General features: G+C 43.2%; 1 protein-coding gene across 2 annotated transcripts in view; it reads right to left on the reverse strand.

Moving 5' to 3' along the window:
• Positions 1-527: 527 nt before the first annotated feature.
• Positions 528-24,833, reverse strand: part of Npsr1 (neuropeptide S receptor 1) — a 190,017-nt gene continuing 165,711 nt past the window's right edge. For both annotated transcript variants that reach the window (XM_050124886.1, XM_050124885.1), the window contains 4 exons: positions 14,049-14,125; positions 5,727-5,813; positions 1,622-1,802; positions 528-618 (listed from right to left, as the gene is read on the reverse strand). In XM_050124886.1, the coding sequence (XP_049980843.1) occupies positions 528-618; positions 1,622-1,802; positions 5,727-5,813; positions 14,049-14,125 (436 nt within the window). The remainder of the gene's footprint in view (positions 619-1,621; positions 1,803-5,726; positions 5,814-14,048; positions 14,126-24,833) is intronic.

A 24,833-nucleotide genomic window follows, 5' to 3' on the forward strand; every position in this document is an offset into this window, starting at 1 on the left:
CCACAGTGCAGCAGGCTTGGGAGCTTGTTCCCGCCAACGCTTTGCCTCGCACATGGAGAGTGTGTACAGTACCAGGTTCTGGAAGTGAAGTTCTTGGTATGTCAAGGGCAAACTTCTCATCTATACCCACCAAATTTCCAACACAAAACTGGCGGAGAGCTGTCTAATCTTTGTAAAGTCTTGTATTTCCTTTCAAAACTGTGACAAGATGACGCAGGGAGAGCCCTTTGACATCTTTCTGCCTGTATGTGCCATCAGCTCAAGAGGACCCAGAATCAGGGCTGGTGCAGTGCAGAGCTGTGGGAAGGAGGGCAGAGAGGGTTTCTTCTCACAAAGAGGTGACAGGTTCGTGTTGGCTAGTGCGCACATTGCCGCTGGCATGCCCTCACTGGAAAGTGTGCTTCATGCATCCACTAGGTGACACAGGAGTGGAACGGGGGTGGCTCAAGCTTCATACATGTCCACTAACTGGTGGTGGAGATCCGGAAGGGCTGAAGGCGCTCAGCCTAGCATCACGGCTTCAGGGTTTAGATGAATTCCGGTTTGGAGAGAATCTGCATCTCTTGCCTCTCGCTTCTCTCTCGGTATGTCATTCTGGAGTCCTGTGATCTCTGCTCCCTGGAGAAAATCAGAATAAAGAAGGAAAGGAAAACAATGTAACTGGAGACAAAGGCAGTGTGGACGCTAAGAGATAATAGTCAAGGCAGTGTAGAAGCTAAGAGATGATAGTTCAGAAAGGTCATTAAAGATCAACCACCTGTTAAGCCTTAACCACTGTGCCTCTTCGTAACTGCTTGTCTTTACAGCCCAGTGAACAGAGACAGCATTGGCCAAAAAGGAGACTGATTTAACCTCATGGTCACATGCAGAAAAGAAGCTCAGGGATGTGCACATCCCACGTTCACATGTGACTTTACAGAAGCAGGAGGTAACCCTCAGCTGCTGCCATTAAACAAAGCCTTAGACCAGTGGTTCTCAAGCTGTGGTCTCTCCTGTCAGCTATTTACATTACAGTTCACAACAGTGGCAAGATTTCAGTTACAAAGCAGCAACAAAAGAAGTTTATGGTTGGGGGGGGCTGTCACCGAAACAGGAGGAGCTGTGCTAACCTGTCACAGCATTACAAAGGCTGGGAATCACTGTCTTAAACCATCACGTTACTATTCCCTGTGCTACGAGTTTCTGCATTTACGCCCTATCTAATGAGAAGAGATGAAAACCAGGAGGATGACAGCAGCTGTCTGGGGATCAAATTTCAGCTCTGCTACTAATAATCAGTAAACCCTCAACAATGTCACTCAATCTTGTGAGCCTTACTCTATAAAACTTTACCTCTGAAGTAGTAAAAACGTCCCATATCGTACTCCCAGCAGACTTATACTCAGGCAGTTCATGTGGGGAAGTTTCCATCAAAATTAAGAACCTTCACGTGTGTAGCACTGCCTCGGCCTGAACCTGGATTTGAGGTCACCAGACTAGTGGGGACTTCCTAACCTTTAAGCACCTCATCTATGAAACGGGAGTTCCGTAACCTGATGATAAGCTTCGGGAAGGAAATGGGAATCAGGGTCTAGATGTAAAAACTGGTGGCATGTCGGGCACCAGTGCAAACACAGCTTACTTGCAGGGGAAGCAGATGGAGCTGCTGAAGACGCAGTAGATGAGCGGGTTGATGGCACTGTTCAGGGCTGGCAGGTTCTGGATGATCACGGAGGCATAGAAGCGCTCCTTGGTGTCCGGAAGCAGGTTGAAATTGTCCAGCATGTCAAAGAGGAAGTATGGGCTCCAGCAGCAGATGAAAGCTAGAAAGAAGAGAGCCGTTAGTGCCATCATGGCCACAGCTGAAACATCACTCTTGGCTGGCCATGACTGACTGGAATTTTAACTGGGATGTTCTTTGGCGCTAGAGCTCTCTCCGCAATACTGGCCTGGGTATGCTGTTGTGAACAGTTTGGTGTGTTGGAACAGGACTGTCATGCTTGCTTAAATATGCGTATGTCCTAGAGACACCATTCCTGAACTGAGATTTCCTGAATCCCCTCTATCTGGAAAGGGGGCTCTGATTTCCACTGGTGTGGACTTATTGCTGAAATTCTAGGATCTGATAGAAACAGTCAGGGCCTCCCACCCATCACAGTGCTGAGGCAAATGAGCAGGAGCTATCAGAGATCCCCTGAAACAGACAGAACAGGATAAAATCTGATCACATTGATTTCTAGTTCTAGGATATACAACAGATAAAATGATGCTATTATTTTTAAAGCATGGGCCATAAATGAGATCATTATGATCTCAAGTTGCTTAAGTGAGCCTTTCCCCAAAGCACTCATCCAATACTTGTGTCTAGATCAACTGTGTGTGAGTTCAGTGCCTCGGAGGATAGGAAGGAGATGTGGGAATCTCAATTGTGATGGTTAATTTATGTGCCATCTTGACAAGGATCCAAGGTGCCCAGACATTTGGTTAAATATTAATCTAGTTGTCTGTGAGGTTGTTTCTGAGAGAGATCTTGCCTTCTGCTGGTGAAGAGGCCTCATCAGATCTATTGAAGTCATAACTATAACAAGAAGGACCTATGAGAATTCGTTCTTTCTGCTTGGTTCTCCTTGAGAACCAAAACCTGGAGCAATAGCCCAAACTTTGAATTAAAAAGGAACATTAGGAGTCAATTTTATTCTTGAACATTTAGGTTCAGATCTAGACTTGAATTGTTGAATTTACATTAGTGGCTATCGGAGTTTCCCACTCCACCATGGAGCCTGAGATTTCTTGACCTTCATGAGCCAGTGAAGTGATCTCTCTCTCTCTCTCTCTCTCTCTCTCTCTCTCTCTCTCTCTCTCTCTCTCTCTCTCTCATCTTCATCTATATGTCTATTCTATATATCTTTCATCTATCTATCTATTCTATATCTTTTATCTATCTATCATCTCTCTATCTATCTATCATCTATATGTCTATTCTATATATCTTTCATCTATCATCTATCTATTCTATATATCTTTTATCTATCTCTCTATTATCTATCTCTCTATTATCTATCTATCTATCAATTATCTATCTATCTATCATCTATTTATCTTTCTATCTATCAATTATCTATTTATCTATCTATCTATCTATCTATCTATCTATCTATCTATCTATCTATCTATTATCTATCTATCTATCTCTCTCTCTCTATTATCTATCTATCTATCTATCTATCTATCTATCTATCTATCTATCGTCTATCAATTATCTATCTATCTATCTATCTATCTATCTATCTATCTATCTCTCATCTATCTGTGTCATCTATCCTTCTGTCATAAAGCTGGCTACCACTTATATATCTGCCATTTCTCTGGATAACACAGGCAAACTCAGAACTGCATAGCCTTGGGTTCCTCTACACCAACCTGCTCCACTTCTATCCTGTCACATCACTGTGACTTTATTTTCTCAACCCTTTCTCACCCCCAGAGTTTGCCCTAGAGTAGAAGTTCAGCACCCATGGACATCCGCATGCAGGGGTAACTATCTTCCATTGTCATTAGGTAGAAATTCAGGAACTTGATCCAGAAGTTGGAAAAGAGAAATTAATTCATAATTTCTCCCATAAGTGGACTTGATATCTTAAATGGGAATCATTTAAACACTTAAGATCACCATCTTTCTGTGCTCCGAGCGGTTAATGCCATTACTGGGACAGTTCTTATGCTCTCTCCCTCTCTCTCTCTCTCTCTCTCTCTCTCTCTCTCTCTCTCTCTCTCTCTGTGTGTGTGTGTTTGTGCGCATGCATGTCTGTATATGTGTATTTTGTGGGATTGTCAATTCTTCCTCATATTGGAGGCAGAAGTTCATAAGTCAATATTTTGTTTCATATTTGTTTTGAATTGTCAACTTGGCATTTATGTATGAGATACTGTAGTTTAGAGAGCTAACAATTTTTATAGATACACCTGAATATTTTAATAAATATTGAAGCTTTCAGAAATATAGTCCCTTTATGGACAAGATGAGTTAGTTCAATTTGAAGCCTTACCAGTTTTTTTTTTTTTTTTTTTTTTTTTTTTTTTTTTTTTTTTTTTTTTTTTTTTTTTTTTTTTTTTTTTTTTTTTTTTTTTTTGCCTGCTTGGAAAATCAGGTAGTGACAGTAAAACTCCTTGTATTTGTGTGTCTCAGTGGAAACATCTGTACTTGTTGTCAGTTGTAGCAGTACAGGTGTAGGCATCTGATTTCTTTATTACTCTTCCAGTGAAGTTGTGCCCATGTAGTTGCATATAAAAACTGGCATTGCTCTATTATAAGGCTTTTTAACTTAACTCTCACTCTAGCTATTTATTAGAGTAGTATGTTGACTTTAAAAATGCAGTAGTTGTTAATATTGATACTTATCATTTTATGATGGTAAAAGAGCATGACAAAAACATTTGCTATAGATCAGCTGTTTCATTATGACAGCATGCTGGCCTGCCTGTGGGCACTCCTGTCTGCAGACTGGACAGACCTCATATGGAATAAAAATTTCTGATTGAACAGGAATACATCAGCTTGGGAATGCATGTTTAAGCGTGTATTTCCTCTCTCATCATCCAGAAAATGGGCGTCTGTGATTCTGGCTGCGAAGGCAAGGAATCTTTGCTCTCCTTCAGAAGCCCCTGAAAGAGTTCCTAGAGCTTCGATGAGCCTTGAATGCCCCTGCAGCTCAGCTGGCGTGTGCTGTGTGCCTTTTCTCTGATGGCTCAGCCATGCTGAACGTGGGCTGTTTGGCATTTTGTATTTTAGGAAGGGAGAAAGAGCTATTCTTGTGATTTGACACACAGCTAAGGTCTTCCTGGGGGCTCCTAAGTGCTTCTAAAGGAGCAGAGGTGAGGCATATCAGCTAAACAAGAAGAAACAGCACACATTCCTGCCCTTCTATATTTGCTTCCATTTGTTCATTACACAAGTATTAACTCAGTGGTGTATGTGTAACTTACGTTTAGGATAGCATGATTAACTCAAGGGCAAGTCATTGACCTTATGGATTTATAAATGTGTCAGGAAAGATATACTTAGTAAAGATATATATATATCCTATATCAAGATATGTCTTAATAAAACTATATTTATGAATGTGTCTCATGCTAGAAACAGTTAGAAAACAGGGACAAATCAGCAAGTTGGGATGAAGTGAGAGGAGAGTTATTTAAAAATACTCGCCAGGGTAGCCTGAGGAGGTGTCATTGTTGGGTAACAAAGTAAGAAAAAGTGAGCCATGCATCTCTCTTACCATTTTTGACAGACAGCAGTGCAAACTGATTTTATAGATTCTAAGTGCAGGAAGAAAAGAGCAGAAGACAGTGTGAGGAATATAAGCTTTGGCCATAAGGGAAGTATTATTGACTCTGAAATTAAATATCCAGAAGAAAAAGAATGCACATCTACTATTTCATAGGAGAGACAATGTCTTAAATGAAGCCTCTGAATCAAGGGTGATTTGTTTAGAAGCTCAGTCCTAATCAGATTGTGTAAGAGTGATTCAGACCATGATTTTGGTGGGCAACTATATTCACAGAGAGAGGGATTCGGAGCCAGTTATTGGCTCTTGAAGCAACCAGACACACTGGTGAATCCTGCACCTTTCATTGTAATGAAAGGTAGAAGTGACTGTACCATATTCCTTCCCTGCATGGCCTGGCTATCACCAGTTTGCTTTCAGAATGGTATTCAGATGTATAACGCAAGGAGAGATATTTCTTACCGAGGATAATGACAATGCTATACTTGATGGCCTTGATTTTTGCTCTCGAGATGAGCCCTCGGTTGTAGCTGCTGCATAGTTTGCCATCTGTGACAAGAAGGGTCGTAAAATGGACAAAATGTTAAAAGGACAAGGAAGGTTAGACTTTCAGACCTGCTTATGTTCTGCTCCTCTGGGGCAATCTTAGACTTGGATGGTTCAGGGATGGCTGCTAGGACCTGTTCAGTTTGCAGTCTAATGCAAATGCCACGAGGTGCCCACACTCTCTTAGAAGATAAGGTCAGGCTACTGAAACAGCCAAAGCTGGAATTAGAGCACAGAGCTGCAGGGGGTGGAGTCTACTTGTTGAGGGGTGCTCTCAGTCTTGAGCTGTGCTGAGTCACCCATGAAGTCACTGCAGTTACCCCTAGAATGGCTTTTGCAGACCAGTTCACAGATCTTCCTGTGAAACTCTGCTCTCTGTAAAGCCCAAGGCACAAGACAGAGCCATGTCTGAACCTGCACATAAACTCTAGTCATATGTGAATGCCATCTGAGGGCGAGATAGTCATGGGATGACTGTGAGAATATGTGGAGGGGGCTTTGTTATGGTTCAAGTCCATGAATTAAAGGATCAAAATTGTGTGCTGAATAAATCAACACCTACTTCTTACAATTGAGTTATTGCATAGTTATTATATTATGGTTGATTGAGATGCGCAGAAAGTGCAACAGATCTGGTGAAATGAGTGAAGAGAAGGGGCTTGGGAGATGGAAGGTTGGCCACAGGACTCCTTGCTGGAAGTATTTATTGCTCTCAGAAATTCCCATCTCATAGGACATGAAACCTTTACACACACTCAGGGAATAAACATTGGGAAAACATGGGAAAGTTGTCTAAAGTTCCCAGTCTTGGTTTCCTAGTTTGGAAAATCAAACTGTATCCAAGGTGTCAACCTCTCTGCCGGCACACCAGTCACTTTGTCACTTGGCTTGAATTACGTTTTAACAGTGTTTCGGGACAAAAAGGGAGCTGTCTTTATAGAGGAAAACTGACAGTATTACTACCCTAGACAGTCTATTATACAATGGTGTTGCCATAGACAGCAGGAAATTATCAGGGTGAGATTATCTCCACGGGGGCAACAAAAGATGGTAGCAGATCAAATTATGTCTTTCCAAGTGTCCCCACACGCCGGCCCAAGGTAACAGCTGGTCCCTAAGCAGTGTGGCTTTGAAAACTTAATTTGTCTTTCAGGAAAGTTTTTGAGAATGACATTTGTGCTCTGAAATCTTTTAAAATGGAAAATCTCAACACTTTCCACAGGGCGACTGGATGACAATATCATCAACTCCCTGCCCTCTGGATCTCCCAATGAGATCAGTGAAAATCATCTTTAATGTGACCACTCCAGCAAAGGCAAAGCCTCCAGCTTCACAGACAGCTCTTCAAAGAGAGCTGAGTTACAGGATACAGGTAATTCCCCTTTATTGAGAGATAAAAGGATTATTTCTACTCAGGACTCGGCACTGAGCTGGACTGAAAGCAGTGAAATTCAGCTCTCACTGGTTGAATGGCTTGTACAGCTGGGAGGAGCAGGCTCATTAGAACCGAAGCTGGAAGAAGCATGCTTGCTAACCCTGCTTTCGTTCCAGGGTGCAACTGTAGTGGGGTCACAGCAGAGGTTTGGTTTTCATTGGGTCAGCTCCAGTTTTTAATCTTCCCAAGGACTCAGGCTCCTTTCAGAGTTACCAGGTTCTCATTATTTCTTGTTTGCTTGTTTATGTAATTCTATAATTTTTCTACTTTTTCTTTAAAGATTTATTTATTTATTTATGCATGAGTGCTCTGTCTGCGTGGACACCTGCCTGCCAGAAGAGGGCATCAGATCTCATTACAGATGGTTGTGAGCCAGCATGCGATTACTGGGAATTGAACTCAGAACCTCTGGAAGAGCACTAGTTCTTTTAATGGCCGAGCCATCTCCTCAGCCAATAATTATATAATTATTACTGTGGAGAAAAGAATGTGAGTGCCTTGATGAATGTACGGAGTCAGGGGACGTGTGGGGTTGGATTTCTTCTTCCATCTGTACATGAACTCAAGGGGTTGACTCAGGCTTGAGAAGAAGGCACCTTTACCCACTGAGACATCTCGCTGGCTCAGAATCCCATTTGTCATGTGATCCCAGCCCTTGGATCTGGGGAGTGGTCATCTGGAACTCTGCCTGCTATGCCACTGAAACAGCACGCTCTGGAACTTTGAATGGAGGTGAATTTCCTTCCTGTTGCATAGGGAGGCTCCCCTCCCCTGCCAGGACCTGGGATGTGGGCAGATGGTTTGTTTGAAACAAGGAAGTCTATTTTAGAAATATTTGAAAAGAAGTTTCATGTGTTGAAATTTTGTGCACTTCAGGTTGATTTCTTTAAATGAATATTTTGAAGATTTTAAAGCTTATAATTAATTTTGATCAACAAGAAATTTTCATCCACAAATATAACCCAGCTGCCCCTGGAATCCTCAGCTAAATGCTTTTGTCTCCGTGGCCTGCTTTGCTTAACTATGGGATGGGCCGTCTCCTTTCCAGGGTCCTTCTGGGGCTACTTTATCTTGGCAAATACAAGGGAATATCTGAGAATATGCTCAGATCTCCCCTGGCCACCATATTCCCAGGCTGCAGCTTGTCTTGGCCAGGTCTGTATTGTTGCTGCTGCTCTGTGAAGCTTTTCTTACACCCCAGCCCCAAGTTCTCTACTGAGACATTCCTGTGGAGAGGCCCTGGCTTGGGCAGCATCTGCGCAACAGCTGCAGCCTCTTTAGAACCACCCTGGATGCTCTCTGAAGATGCTCGTGCCCTTGTGCAGCTACCCTTTCTGGCTCTCTGCTTCAAGACTCTTGATCTCAATCAGCCCGTCCATCACAGATTGATCAACATCACTGCCCATCATGGGGCTGCCTGCTCTCAACCTTCTGCTACCGGCTCCCAGAACCACGGCTTCACTTGCTGTGCTCTGCTGTTGCAGGGATCTGAGTAGAATTGAGGAATCTTCCAGGACTTTGGGCATCTGAGGATCACATTCAGCTCTCTCCCACCCCAATGACCACAATAAGGATTGTGATTATGCCAGAATGTTCCAGCTGACCCCAAACTTACATAGTCTTTTGACTTTAAAGCCCTGGGAGAACTTCTGTCTTTTCTCGTCTTGGACTCTGCCTACCCACCCTATTAGCTTGCTTATCTGTAGCTTTTTCTCAGTTTTTTTTTGTTTTGTTTTGTTTTTTGTTTTTGTTTTTTTACCTCAGTGTTAACAGGAGGTAATACCAGGGTCTGAGGGAGTGTCAACACCAGGGTCTGAGGGAGTGTCAACAAACTCACAGGTTATTTGTTTTTGTACTCTGCCCTTCTGTTTAGGCAAAGATCTCTAGTTCCAAGGGATCCATGCCCTCTTCTGGCCTTCCTGGGTACAACCTACTTGTAGCACACTTACACACATGTGGAGAAATACTCATACACATAAATAAAAAGACACAAATATTTTAAAATGCTGTTGTATTAAGGGTACTCATATTTCAGAGTTTATATAGCTGCTAGAGTTTCCCTTTCCCTAGCAGACATTAGTACTGTATATGTAATGCTGCCTTCATAGAAACACAAAACACAAGACACTGTCTGATGAGCCAGTGACAGGAATCTGGGATACTGTGATCTGGTTGCTGGATGAGCCACATGCTGAGCTAGGCAAGGGGAATCTGTGTGCCTACTCTGTCAGAGCACAGGGAGTGAGATGGGTAAACTGAGTGCTAACAGTGGATTAGCTGGATTGTTATTGTATTGATTTGGTACCAGCCATGTTTAGGAAGGAACCGGAGAAAAAGAAATGAGCTTCGATTGGAGTTGGTTGACTTAACAAGGACAATAAAGGAGATAGAGAAAGTCTCCACATTTCTCATCTTGTGGAGCTGTGAGCAACAACTGTCTGCTCTGCACTGGATGTATTTCTCATGTGGCCTCTTGGGAAGTGAAAATACAAAGCGACCTTGAACCAGCCTTTTCTAAATGTGCAGATCCAGACAAGAACAGCCCGTTCCCAAATGAAGCCATTAACACTGAGAAATTGGAACAACAACAACAAAATACCCCTTTAAGATTTAACCTTGTGGCAAAGATCAGACCAAGGACTTGGCTTCCCCCTTGTTGCTTCAGAGGCCTCAGGATGGATCCACTGAGTGGAGGGATGGGGACTGAAAAGGGAAGAGGAGCAAGGTTTAGATCTGAGGATTTGGCTATGGCTGCCAGCCTGTGAGGCAGACGAGAAGCAAACAGACCAGCAGTCTGAGGCAGGCATGAGGAGTGTTACTGCTGAGCAACCCAAAAAGCATTAAATTTGTGTGCATGCCAGCCCTTAGATTTGCCAGATCATTTTCTAAACCAATTCTGTGGGTGGACAGTTGTATCTACTTGAGAATCAAATCCACACTTCCCTAGTTATTGATGGAGCTCTGAGTTTGGTTTTCCTTTCTGATAAATGCCTGTTCGTGCTTTGCCGAGTTTTTTTTTTTTTTTTTTACATGTGATTGGCTTTAAAATCCCCTTTTAAAATGGCTCTGTAGGAGTTCCCCATGCATTCTCTCAGCTCATCTTTTTCTAGGCCACTCATGGAGTGTGCACACTGGCTTTCAGAATGCGGACGCAGTCAAACTAATGCACTCTGACTTGCAATTTAATTTAGCATGCATCTTGTCTGTAACATCTTTTATTTTCCAGCATCATAAAGATATTACCTAACTTTTGTTTAAAAATTAAAAAAAATATTTTTATGTCTAAGATTCTAATTTCCCTGGAGTTACGTTTGTCTATAGATTGAAGTAAAGTTTTAATTTATTTCCCCATGACCTTCTGATACGTGTCAAGAACTATGTGTGTAGAGATCTATTTTGGGCCATATTATTTTCTACTGTTATCTACTTTATGTCGATGCCTTTCTACTCACAGCTTTGACTTTAAAATAAACTTATATATGGCACAGAAAAACAGTCCTACTTTTTTCTATTTTTTTTCAGGAATAATTTGGATTTTCTTGGCTCCTGAACTTTTCTGTCTTATAAACATCTAAAAGACTCAAAAAATGTTTTAATTCTCATTTGATGGGAATTGTATTAGTTTGCTGATTAGCTGGGACCAGCCAACATATTAACGGCATGGCATCATGCTAGCTACGCAATTCCATAATAGTCATCTGCTCATATTTTTGTTTTCCCTCATGCATTTTTTTTTAGGAATAGGTAGAAAAGTGTTGTGTCCTCAGCTGGTGCTGAGAGTTCTTCATGTGCTCATCAGAAAGCTGTCTGGCTACGAAGCAGAACTTCAACCTAGTACCCAATCTAAAGGGTTTTTTTCCCCTCTCTACCTCATTCTGCCTAACAGAATTTGAAACCTGCCATTTGACACAGTATTGATCACATCACACACACAAAGACATGATGGGGAGACCCAGTTCTCTCCAGAAATGTTATACCTTGTCAGTCTCATGGCTTGCCCTCCCCAATCTCCCATCCTTGTGCAGTGAATGCCCTCACCATAAGGAACAGTTTGTCCCAGACTTCAAATGCACATTTGTGTGAAAGCTATGTTTGTGGTCTACATCATCTGTCTGTGGGAAAACCTTTAGGTCATTTATGAAACTGTTTCCTTTTTGTTTTCTTTGAGTCAACCCCTGGGTGGGAAAAAGCAAACACACTTGTCAGCAAGAAGAAGGGCTCCACACTAAGGACGACTTGGACTTGGCAGACAGTGTTTACAAAGTGAGCTTCTGTTCACACTAATCTTAGCCAATGTACCTTGTTGATGAGCACTAACCCTGGCGTGCCAGCACTGCTGGAGACCCCGTTACCAGCCAGCTCCTAAGAGCCTTGGCTGTTCTGACACATGGGAAGTCAAGGAAAGTCCACTGAGGAATAAAATTCAGACAGGATAAACTCTGGAGATTGCAGCTAGCCTCATTCTGGAAGGAGATCACGGAGGGTGACAAGCTAAACACAGGTGCAATAGAGATTTAAAATTATATTAAGTAATGAAAATTGACAGAAGCCATTTCTAATTTAGAACAAGGCAATGTTGGGCATATTAGTGGACAGGTATCTCTAAGTTGCTTTGTACTGACTCAGTCCTGGAAGTTGGGGAAGCCCAATGTCAACACTAAAATATACAACAGAAGGGAGATAATAAGAGGCCCTACAGAGAGAAAGGAGCTAGTTGACAGTGATGGGGAGGCTTGCTGAAGATCACCTCAGATCTCTGACTTTGTGTGGCTTGCTCCTTTTTTCTGATTGGTGAATTCAAGGAAAATGAGGTAAGCTTCACCGTAGATCATTGTTGAGGAGTGTAGGCAACAGAAGAGCTATTGGGGGTATGAACAGGAGGGTAAGAGCTCAGAGGGACAGGCAGGGACGAACACACCAACCTTTTGTAAGGGGCAGAAATCACAGGATAGAGGATTAAAATATTGGTATCCTAGCTACCTCAATCAAACCAGACCTTCACCTTCAAATAGAGAACAAAGCTTTAGAGATGGGCTGGGGAAGCTTCTCCATGGGAGCGCTGTGGGCGGTATGCTGGACGAAGATCTCAAGTTTGGATTTTTAATAAAAACGCTCAGGAGGGGGTAAATTTGGGCTCGTTAAAAAGCCATTTATCACTTCTCCTTCTTTAATTTCTTTCCTTGTGGGAGATGAATGGGCTTAAAGGAAAAAGCATGGGTGTCCTAATCAGTGACATGCACTTGAATCCTGGTCATGTCACCATGTGCCACATATAGAAACTGTAATTCGTCTCACTGTTGAGCCCCTTTTTATCTACAGAATACCACCTTGAAAGCTGGACGGGGATTAGAGAGGTAACAAAAGGAAAGGATTCCAGCAGCCTAAAGTAGATGTTCTGTCTCTCCCTCTGTCCTGTCTGTGTCACTGGGACATTGGATCTAAGATTTGTGTCCATTGTCCTATACTGCTTCTAGCAAGCAGCAGAACACAGCAGAACACACCTGCATTAAGATGGAGATGCCAAGATTCGCATACCTCACTGAATTCTCTAGGGAAAGAGACACAAATGCTCACATCTGATAAACCTTGGATCCTCTTGGCTATCTCCTATCACATGAGCTAAGAAACTTCCACTGTGTTTAACCAAGCTCTGTCTATGGCTGTTGCAGAGTTAGGGAGCTCAAGTCCAAACAAAGATTAGAAAAAAAAATCTAATGCCGATACTCATTTTCCTCACTTGAGCCCAAAGAAGTCACATGACTTTGTAAGGTGTTATGGCTTGCAGTAATAGATACAGAGCAGAAGCTTCTTCCAAAGTTTTATACATTACTTAGTGGTTGCTATCTGAGTTCAGATGGTGTGTGTTGGGCTGTGTTGTGTGTATGTGTGTTTTATAGTATATAGAAATCTAAGTGTGTGAACATCTGTAGATGTTTTGTTCGTGCGGGCCTGTGGAGTATGTGCTTGTGTTCACGTAAGGGATGAGAGGAAAGTGGGACCTAAGCAGAGTGGTTTCATTCTACATAACTGCCACATTATAGCAAGGCTGGAAACCTGTCTTCTTTCTGGCTCATATATTTGCCGGGTCTTTTCCAGTATAAGCTAACCAGGTAGTAGTCTTCCTAGAGGTGCCCTGAAGTGCAGTGAAAAGGAATTTGGGGAAGGGCTGTCTCGTGCCAGTCTTGTTGGGCTAGAATATCAGGGAAGGCATGTGGACTGAGCTGCGCCTGATGTCAGGGCTAAGATCATCCTCTAATCAGATGGTAGATTTACCCATTTCTAAGTCCAAGACAAACAGAGAAGCTCATCTTCAGGTTTGGTAGGCATGTTGAGCTCTCAAGGTTCTTTGTGCCTGGCATACATTTAGGGTGACTCCCCATACTGCCTCTAAAGTTGCTTCAAGGGACTTTGCTTATATGACTGAACAAGTTCCAAGTACCCTCTCCCTTCTCCCATGTATATTTTTTTCATTTTAATTAATTAATTAATTAATTTCTTATTTGTGTGGGGTTCAGCAGACAACTTTTTGGAGTCTATTCTCTCTTTCTACCATGTCAATTCTGGGTGTTGAACTCATGTCCTCTGACTTGGCAACAAGTGCCCCTACATCCCGAACCACATCTCTCCAGCCTTCTCCAGGAGTTTTCAGGGAGGCTGACTGGAAGACAGAGCCCTCTGGGCAGATTTGGGGTCCCCATTGTTGGGTCCTGCTGGAACCAAGCACACTTGTGGATCCAAGCAGCCGCAGCTCATCCCGCTAGAGGAGAAGTTCAGCAGGAGGGTTGAGATAGTCAGAGCCTTACCCAAGCAGTTGGAAATCACCGTCTCGTGGGCTTTGCTTTTAATCCAAATAGTTCGGATCACAAGGCCATAGATGACACTGCAGAATGAACCACAGGGAACATTAACATGGCTGATCAGTTCCTCGTGTGAGGATTCAGAGAGGCTACCGCTCCTGTTTCCCCTTGGGAAAGGTACCCTGGAGGGTTCTCAACCATTCCTGCCAGCTAAGCTTGCTGATCTGAAGGACTATAAGAGTCAGTTGGATGGAGCTGCTAGTGTCTTAAATGAAGAGATGAAGATACAGAGGAGATAAATAATTTAGATATTCAACAGTGCAGCATAGATTATAATTTGAACACTATAACCTTTGGAGGTAGAAAGACCTAGGATTATGTACACGTCAGTGCATATGTTTTTGAAGTTTAGTTACTTTTGACACTTTCAAAGGACTGTGTGTGGCGGGAGGGGGTGTGTGGAGACCTGTGGTTGACATCAGCAGTCATCTGCCTTATTTCTTTTCTACCTTTTCAATGAAGTTGGCTTTCTAAACCCCAAATTAAGACATGGTTTGTTTCTCTGGTCAGATTGCTTTTGAGAAACCCCTGTAGACCTTGGAGTTACAAGGCTGGAATTATAGAGGGACCTCACAAATGCTAGAAAAATGTCCATTATGTAGCTCAGGCTGGTTTGAAGCACATGGTCCTTCTGAATACTCCATAAAGGCTGGGATTACAGGAATATTGCAGCATACCCCCTCACGATAGGACAGCCTCTGTGTCCCTCCATTGTATTCTTGCCATAGTGTGATCTTGTCTCCTTGGGTTTAACAGGGACCTGTTACTTGCCTCAGCTAAATTCTTGCAGTCCCTAGGGTTACAAAAATGGAACAATCGTCTAACAGCATATTTCTCAAGGCAAGGCTGCCTTTAATCCTGAAGGCCAAGTGAAATTAATTCTGCAAAAATAGGAGAGAGCTTGGAAAGACCCTTTCTGAGTTGTGCCTCCGGTGACCTTCCACACCTCCTAAGCCCCTTGATGATCACTTACCCATTACAGATCCGGTTAGTCTTGTCCAGGCCCCAACAGAGACACTGCATGCTGGAGATCTATACTGTTTCAACGCACTAAGCTTGTGATAACGTGTTATACAGTAATTGATAACCAACACTCAAAGCTCGAGTTGAAAGTCTGTAGCGCACACCTCTTGAAATTTAGTGTCAAATGTGATTATATTTAAAGAGCTGAGCATGCATAGGGCTTGCATATCAGTGGACTTAAGAGTGCAATTTCCATTCTTCTTGCCCTAATCCCGAGTTTTCCACATTCCATCACACCCCCACTTCTCCAGTGATGAGGTCTGTGCCAGCAGAATGTCAATAACATACACACATCAGCAAATTTTGTGGTTCACATCTCCTTTGATAAATACAAGAAATTCAACGCTTCTTAACACCATTTGACACTTAAAAGTTTACTGAATGTGTCAACTAAAAACTTTGGGAAAACACTGCTTTATTTTTAAACTGCATAATCTTTCCTCTGGAGAATTGGTAGTTAAAAAAAAATCAGAGTTCCAATTTGTAGTAGCTGACAAAGCACTAATGGATTCTAATGGGCTTTAGACTATAACTTAATTAATGATGATGTTAAAACTTTGTTTCTTAATGCTTTTTTCATTCTTGCTCTGGGAGCTCCTCTTAGTGCCCCAGGGACCCCCAGGCCTTGGTGCAGCATTCTCTTCCTTCTCGTTCTACCGTCTAGGGATTTTCTGGTACTCTATGGCCCCATTAAGGGAAAAGATGAGAGAAGGTTAGCAGTGAGGCTTCTCTTTGTTCTAAATGAAACATTTGCTAGATCAGAACTCAGTTCCCAGGAGAAGGCAGCACAAGGTGTCTTAGTTACTTTTCTAGTTGTTACCAAAGATCTGAGAAGCAGCAGCCTCAGGGAAGAAGGGTAAATTTGGGATCTCGGTTTAAGGAGAGGGCATGGAGACCAGAATAGCCCACAGCTCTGTGACTCTGTCAGCAGTCACGAGAGGCTGCTTGCTCAGTTCAGAGATGGAACAGGAAGTAAGGTTGGGCTCTATCCTTAAGAACCCCTACTCCATCCCCTCCAAGATCTGCTTCCTGCAGTCGCAGTTCATCTGCCAGAAGTTCCACAACCTCCCCAAAGAGAAGGAAACCCCATGAGCCCAAAGAGAAGGGGACATTGTGTGTGTGGTAAACCACAACACAAGGTGAGGTCATGACCAGAAGACATTAATGCTGTCTGGCCATGATCCCAGTATTTAACTCATTGCTAATTCAAATGTTACTAACAATGAGTCACAAGCATGATGGAAAAGTTCAGAAAGGTCATATAAGCTAAAGACCTGGGTCTAGGTGACGCCTCTTCTACTTATAGGCAATCACAGGAACATAAAGCCAGGCTGTCCCTGATAGTCAGCTAGACAAAAGGAACCACGGCGTATGTATCTTTGTCATTTACTGTTCCAGGCAAGCTGCTTCTTAGAGCAACAGTCACTGCTCAGAAATATCTTCTTTGTAGTTTTCTCCATTTTTCTCAACTTTTCCATCTAATTAGTGACCAACTAATTAGTTGGTCTGTTCCTTCACAATGACTCCTGCACTTTCTCTCCGGACTCTTCAGCAGCAGTACAAAGCTTTGTAATCTCTCTTTTAGAAAAAAAAATTCTTTTACTCTGACAAAATAAAATACTCAGATTACATTTTAATCCTTCTAATTAAATTGTTCTGTAACAATAGGTATAATCAAACTGCTGTATGACTGTCGTTGCTGCCTGTCTGTAGAATTTTTCATCTTCTCTGATGTTTTATTACTGTTCAAGTTATGTGAGGAGACACCATGACTAAGGCAACTCATAAAATAAAGCACAGAGCTGGGAGCTTTCTAACAGGTTTAGGTGCTTGGCCTGTGATCATCATGGTGGGAAGAAGAGACACATGGTGATGGAGCAGAAGCTTTACATACTGATCCACAGGTTGTAGTCAGAGAGAAAGACACTGTGCCTGGAGGGGGCTTTTGTAACCTCAAAACCCACTACCAGTGGCACATCTCCTCCAAGAAGGGCACTCACTCTTACTAATCCTTCCCAAACAGTTCCACTGACTGGAATCAATCATTCAGATATATGAGTCTACGGAGGCCATTCTCATTCAAACCACCAGATCAGTCAAACAATAGCAGGGGGTACTTCATGAATATGCATAGTGTCTCTTTGTGGGACCCATGCTAATCTACCCAACTTTAGTCCATGTGCTCTAGAAACACATGAATCTTCTAACCTCTTCCCTAGTAATATCATAATCTTCAAACACCTCTCTCCTGCTGCCATAGCCAGAGACCACAGCAGCCATCAGTGATGGTGATGTAGGCTAGAAAGCTGCTCTCCAGCCGGATTCCTGGCTGCACCTGAACAAGCTCATTTCCCTGAGACACTATCACTGTCAGGACATCAAATCTCTCCACAACTTCCTCACTTCATTACACCCTCCTGCTCTTACCACCTCATTGCTTCTTGGCAGACCTTTGTCTTGGGTTTCTCAGCCAATAGGAGCAGGACAACCAAATGAGTATGGACCCTCCTTTCCTGAATAGTAGGCTTGGGTAAGAATAAGTTCCAGGGTTTTCTACCCCTCTTTGTTCTGTCCCTGGGATACATTTTCTTTTGTCTCCTTGTAGTCCATATTGTTCTACATGCTACTTTGCAGAGAAACACTCCCTGCCCTGTTCTTTTTTCATGGTCAGCTTTACTTCCTTGGACCATTCTGTTGGACAAACACAGGCTGTGTAGAGCCTTGTCTACTGCAGCCCAGTGATGAAGGTCATGCAGCCCAGAAAGGAAAGACAGTCTTTGATATTTTAAATACAACTTCTCCTGTGTCTTTGATTTCAGTAACTCTCTCAGGAGACTTAAACTTCTTGAAGGCATGAAAACTGAAAGACTTCTCTGCCTCAGGGCACCCCTGCCCTCTAACTATCTGTTTACTTCATGATCTATAGAAGGCAGTCTAAACAGCCCATTGTTCTTTATGGAATGTAGAGGCAATGTAGGGTTGTGGATGTTCTAGTAGTCACTAGAGTCAGGATTGCAGGTCCCATTCCGACAATGCCAGGGATAAGCTTTATGCCTTCACTCTGGATCAAAATGACGAGAAGCATCAGAAGTTACATGGTTTGTGCTTTCACAGGTGATTCTGCACTAGCACAGCAGAAACTCTGGGCCCCCGGAAGAGCAACAAAATGAAATGGCTGATTACACTTTTCAAAACTGAATTCGGTCCAATATATATAATGTTTACATTTGTGCAAATAACAGAAAGAAAGAAACACACATATATGTTTTGTTTATGCAAAATAAAGTCCTGGGAGGCCACAGACTAACAGTGCACATTTGTGCTTCCAAGGGCAAGGAGCTGGCTAGAGGAAGATCTCTGCTTTTTATTTCGAACCCATAAGTACTCGTGAGAAATGTAAAAGAAACGTACTGTCTTTTCTATTACAGGGTTATGTAAGACAAAACTCCATTTTAAAAGTATTGTAAAGAAGTCACTTGGCAGAAATTCTAATTCTTGAAATCAACATTTCTATCCAGGGTTTCATCTGGTGCTAAGAGTTGCATCTTGTGTATCAACTGTACCGTTTAGAATTAGCCACAGTGTAAGAATGTGAGGCCGAGCTCTGACCACTGGGAGTGATGCCCAGGACCCCCTTTGCATTAGGAATAATAACCTAGTGGCTCCCACTGGTTGTGCTTTGCTGCTAGATTTGATGAAGCTAAGCACTCTCTGCAGAAATAAAAATTACTACCTTGCCAAAATACTTTGGATTTTGTGGTCATTTTCCTAATACCCCGGACTCATTTTTAACTTGCTGAACACTTAAATGTGTAGTCTTGGATATCCATACTAAGCATCAGCCCCAGCTATGGCATGGAGTCAAGATTTAAAAGAGGTAGACAATGGACAGGAAACTTTTGTACTAACCTGGTGAAAGAAGTAACAGTCATGCCAGGGTTGCTCACTTGTTCTTGACCTGGTGATACCCTGTTTGGGGTGACTGGATGACAGGGAAGAGAGAATATATCCAGAATAACTCTTGCCATTTATCTCAGGGATGTGGAGATGGGGAAAGAAGTTATGGCTCTTACCTCGTGCCTTAGCCCTCCATCATGGAGGTAATTAATCTGTGATGAGCCTGCTGTGTCTGTCTCTCCATAAAGCATTCCTTGTTTCATTAGCCCAATCTCTCAATATGGTTCTGGGAACCATATAATAATAGCCTATGCCAACTGTGAGTGTTTTCTTTCTGTTTCATACAAGCTCATATTTTGTGGTTTCACATGTGAGCGATGGGAATAAGAACATAAAACCTTCACTTTCTTGATAGCAAAGCTAGGGTTCCACAATTTTGACTTGCCAGAAAGATTAAAATTAAGGCCTGTTTGCTTGGGAAACTCTGAGCATAGAACAGAGGACCTCATATTCTGTATAATAAAAAAGTCAACGATGCGAGCCTCTCATAAACACTATACCATTTCCTGTCACCACCCACATTTTGTGGTTAGGGCTGCTGGTTATTCCCATACACAGGTAGAGAATGTCAGAGCTGATCACAGCCTTGGCATTAACCATCACGTGGTGCTAGCACACCAACAGAGCACCACAGGCTTCTCTTTGGCATATCTAAGAACTGCATGTGCCACATGTACCTCCTGACATCCTCCTGATGTGTTCAACCTATAGAGCAGATGTGTCCCTTCTGTAGCTCCTATGGGGCTGTCCACCTTGACTGGTCTTAACCCTCACCGTATCTTGTCTTGTTCAGTGTGATGGCTGATCCTGATGGTTAATTGGGTGATATCCAGAATCACTTAGAGATCGGCCTCTGGGCATGCGTATTGGGATTATCTGAAAGTGGTTAGTAAGATGGGAAGACTGATCTACTGTAGGTAAGGTGGAAGTATTTTCTGGGCTTAGATCCTTGACTACATGAAAAGAACACAAGATGAACACTAGAATTTACCACTGTTCATGGGTATGGGTGTGTTCCAGCTGTGTACATGTGTCTGTATCACAAGCATGTCTGATGCTCAAAAGGGCCAAGAGTGGGCCTAGTGCTACAGAAGGTTGTGAGCCACACGCAGGTGCCGGAAATTGTATACTAGATCCTCTGAAAGAACAGTAAGTGCTCTCAGTTGCTGAACCAGCTCTCCAGTCCCTCAATTTGCTTCCTGACTGGGAACACAGCTCCTGCTGCTGTGACATAAGGAACACCATGATGACCTGTAATCACAAACTGTGAGCCAAAATAAACCTTAAGCTTCTGTCACCAAAAACATGTTGTCCTAGCAACAAGGAAAGTACCTAAGACACACAAGGACATTCTTGAAGCCAGAATGGCTTGCCATTGCGGTAGCTCATGTGTAAAGAAATATCTTGGAAAATGAACTTATAAAAAGACATGAGGAATAACAGAGCCATGAGTCTGTCTGTGTGCAGATGGGATTGGGAGGGTTGAAGAAAGGATCAGTCTCTGAGAGGGGATGCTGGGACAACTTGTTCCTTAAGGAACTTACAGGAAAACTGAATGTTTTATATCCATAGCTAGTACCAGGCTCCATGGACTCTTAGAATAGAGAAACACTTGAATGGCCGCATCACTTGGTGCCACAGAATTAGCTGAGCTTTTTTATTTATTTAGTTATTGTTTGTTTGTTTGTTTGTTTTTCGAGACAGAGTTTCTCTGTAGCTTTGGAGGTTGTCCTGGAACTAGCTCTTGTAGACCAGGCTGGCCTCAAACTCACAGGGATACACCTGCGTCTGCCTCCCAAGTGCTAGGATTAAAGGCGTGCACTACTACCGCCAAGCAAGCTGAGCTTTTTCTAAGGTTTGCAGGAAAAGGCACTCTACCAGTCTCCATGGTGATGATAAAGCCTGGTGCCACCAAGTTTCGAAGAGTTGGGCATCAGGAAGAGAGTTTGTTGGGGCAAACTACAGAAAGCTCTGAAACGGATCACTTAGTTGTGATAACATGTATTTCTCAAAACTGTAAATTCAAGCTCGTGGCTGTCCAAGTGTTAAAGTCCCCGGTTTCTTCCACAGTCCCAGGTTTCTCTATAGTGCAGGTTTTTCATGTCAGTTGGGCATCACCACAGAGATGAAGGGAGCAGAGATGACCCCATTATCAGGCTTCTTGTTAAAAATCGAGGTCTTTTTTCCTGAACATAGTCTCTTCACCTCTTTGGCTTGACCTGGATCATCCGTCTTTGAACTACTTTCATGTCAAGGGGAGGGGCTGCTAAGAGAATCTCGGAGTGGAAGTGGAAAGGAGATTGGGCATTCCACACAAACACCCACTGGTCTTGGAGTGAACTAATGACCATTTTTTTTTTATAAAAACAGGAAAATTTTCACTACCTGGTAGATCACAGTATTTAGGCTGTCACTTCCTTTCCTGGTAAGATAAGTTGACACAGACCCCACTATTCTCCTTGGCCTTAGGCATCATGCTCATGACTAGTACTGGCCAAGTCTCTGGGGCCCTTTTAGCCACCATGGCCTTGTATTCCACAGGAACTGCCTTAGCATGCGGCTTTCCCACAGTCTGAGCACTATGGTCCAAGCAAAATAAACTGATTTTTTTCTCACACACTACAAATCAGTGTTCCATAAATAATGTGCTCTTCCCACCTGCACCTCTGCAATGCGACTACAGATCTTTGCTGCCTGCCCCTTTGTCTCTGGGAGAGAAGATGATAGGAAGGTGAGAAATCAATTAGGTCACAAAAAATTAAGCACAGCAGAAGCGGAGCGACCACACGCGGGCCAACAGCCTTACTGCAGCAATTAGACAGCTCCACCAAGTAAGCCTTGAAACCACAGGAGTTGTTCTGACCCAGAAAGGCAGAGTGCTGCCTTTGCTGTCAGTCATGGTGACTTCCAGCCTGGGGGAACCGATTCGGTCCATGATGGAGCTGTGACATCTTTATTCATGCACACACAGCTCTCAAGAGCGTTCGCTGCAGGTGGCATGATATCTCGCCTTTTCCTTCATTCTTTCCTTGCATATATACTAATAGTTGAGCTGACATGCACCCCAAAGTGATGTGAGCATGAAATAATCTGAGATTTCCACGTTAGGAGCACATATGTGAAGTGTGTGTGTGTGTGTGTGTGTGTGTGAGAGAGAGAGAGAGAGAGAGAGAGAGAGAGAGACAGACAGACAGACAGAGAGAGAGAGAGAGAGAGAGAGAAGCATACAGTGGGACTGACAGACAGAGACAGAGATAAGAGACCATGACCCAGGCACACATGTGCCACATTATTGCCGGTTACTATTTGGGCTGCATGGCTCAACTATTCCAACATTTACCAAATATTTATTGTATGCCAGACTGGGGACCAAGAAAACAAAGGCAACAATCTGCATTAATTACTGCCAATTACATCACCCTAAACTATCCCAAGTGTTCCTTCGCCTGGGGTTGGCACAGATTCCTTCGCCCAGGGTTGGCACAGACAACTCTCCCAGGGCATGTCGGAAAGGAGAAATGATGGATGTGAAGGAGTTTGGACCAACCAAGGTAGGGTGATCCTGAAACTGCCATGAAGGTTCGTGGGTACAGAAGTGGGGTGTCATTTGGAAACAGTTAATACGGGGGAGCAGAAGGCACAAGGTGAGTGTGCATCAGTACTCTGGAGTGGCCAGTGCCAAGTTCTTCAGAACACATTAAAAATGGAGAAGGCTGTCTGTTAAGGAATATCTCTAAGGATATAGAACGGGGGAAATGAAAACCTTTTCACCTAAATGAGTGTTCGAATATATTTTACTTGAAGAACACAAAAGCGGTACCAAAGCACAAGCGTTTCCACTCTCTTGTAATGAAGGAAATGCAATCTAAAGCAAAAGGAAGAGTTAAATGTGGTGGCTTGCCTCTGTACTCCCACCACTTGTGAGGCTGAAACGGGTGCTGCAAGAGTCCTAGGCTAGCCTGGGCTACATAGTGACTTGTGGGATGGATGGTCTGGGTTACAGAATGACGTTTTCTCAAAGTCTCCCACACAATCTTGGTTCTCCCAAACAGAACAAACAAAACACCCCAAACAAAAAATAAAACAACATAATAATAAACTAACAAATAAATACCCGGAGAAATATTACAATATATTTTTTGCCTGTTATCATAGTGAACTTAAAAACATAAACTGAGCGTGGATTAGGAGTTATGAGGCATGGCTCCTACCACAGTGAGTGAACGTCATTGGGTTGTTTCTTAGTTTAGGGATGCATGGAGTTAAGAGTTCATTTAATGTGACATGAAAGAGGTATCAACAACAGAATCAAGAGAGGTTAGAATAAAAAAAAAAACGAAGGAAGTTGGAGAGAGACAGAAAAAGAGAGGGGGAGAAACAGAAAGACACAGAGAGATACAGACAGAGACAGAGATGGAGACAGGAAGAGGGAGTATAGTCAGTGCAATGTGTGCCTGAGCTTGGTTACGAGGTGGAGGATGCCTTGCCCCCTCCCCCAGAGAGAGAAGCCAGTTCTCAGCCTAGGAGAACTAGGAGCAAAGCTGACCCTCTGGCTTCCAAGAACCTCAAGGACATGGAAGAAGACCAATAGCCAAGAAACAGAAGAAGCTGTAATGGAGGCCCTGGTGTGCTGGGAGTGGAATGAAACCTTCTCTGAAATTACTTCCCAAACAAATTCAGTCTTGACTTTTGAAGTACACTTACAAACCAGGAGTTTAAGCAACAGGCAGGCTGGAGAAGCCATGCTGCTGCAGAAAGCAGCCAAAGGAATGTGGGAACGATGACACGTGAGAGTCACAGATCTCCTGACAAATAAGCCAGGAAAGGGCCACCTAGTGCTGTGCAGGTCTCCTGCTGCAGGCACCTGCTTGGTGGGTGGCGACTCAGGAGGAATGGGTGGCAAGTTAATCAGGAGTGAAGCCCCACCCAAGCCTCGCCCTGGTACTGAGCTGTGCTGGGCACTCCTACTAGCTTTTCTACTTTAAGCATCGACTCTCTCCTTTCACTCAGTTCCTTCCAGCAGGGTTGCGAAGACTTACCTCGGTGACGTGTAAACTTTGACCTTCATCTTGCTACCCAGCCTTCTCTGATTCAAGTTGGTGAAGAGGACAGAAGGAAGTTGAAACAAATGTTAAATGCTAATTTGTCGGTTTGGGGGAAGATGACTGGTCACCCACCTCGAATGAGGTAGTGACCTGGCTGTCTTGATCTCTGCCACTGCTGCCGCCTTTAGCTTCCTTTTGCTGTAAGGCATGACTTGAGAAAACGTCAGAGCTGCATGGTGAGGCTTTGCCCTTCCTCCCAATCTTAGGCTTTCAGGAGACTAAAGATGGCACCGAGCACAAAGCAAGTCTGGGTACACTTAGGGACAGCCACGCTGATGATAAGTAAAACAGATGTCCATTAGAGTAATGAGGTGTATTGTCCTAGCTCACAATTTGAGAAAGATCAAATAAAGAAAGGGTACTACCTTTCTCTGGGCTTGGAGAAGAGACAAGAGCCCCTCACATTGTCTACCAGAACTCAAGTTTGTAGAGTGTTCTGCACAGGCACCGACATTCCTAAATGTGAGCTGTCTTTGTCCTGGGAATCCTGCTACATGTGTTCTAGGCAACGAGGGGTGCATTCAGAATTTTAATTACAGGGATTTATTATTATTATTATTATTATTATTATTATTATTATTATTATTATTTCTTTCACTGCCTGTGTACTGCCACAACCCAAAGGCTGACTTTGCTTTTCCTATGA

Source organism: Alexandromys fortis, unplaced genomic scaffold (genome assembly GCF_014885135.2).
Source record: "Alexandromys fortis isolate MF-2015 unplaced genomic scaffold, M_Fortis_MF-2015_v1.1 scaffold_204, whole genome shotgun sequence".
Taxonomy (NCBI): Eukaryota; Metazoa; Chordata; class Mammalia; order Rodentia; family Cricetidae; genus Alexandromys; species Alexandromys fortis.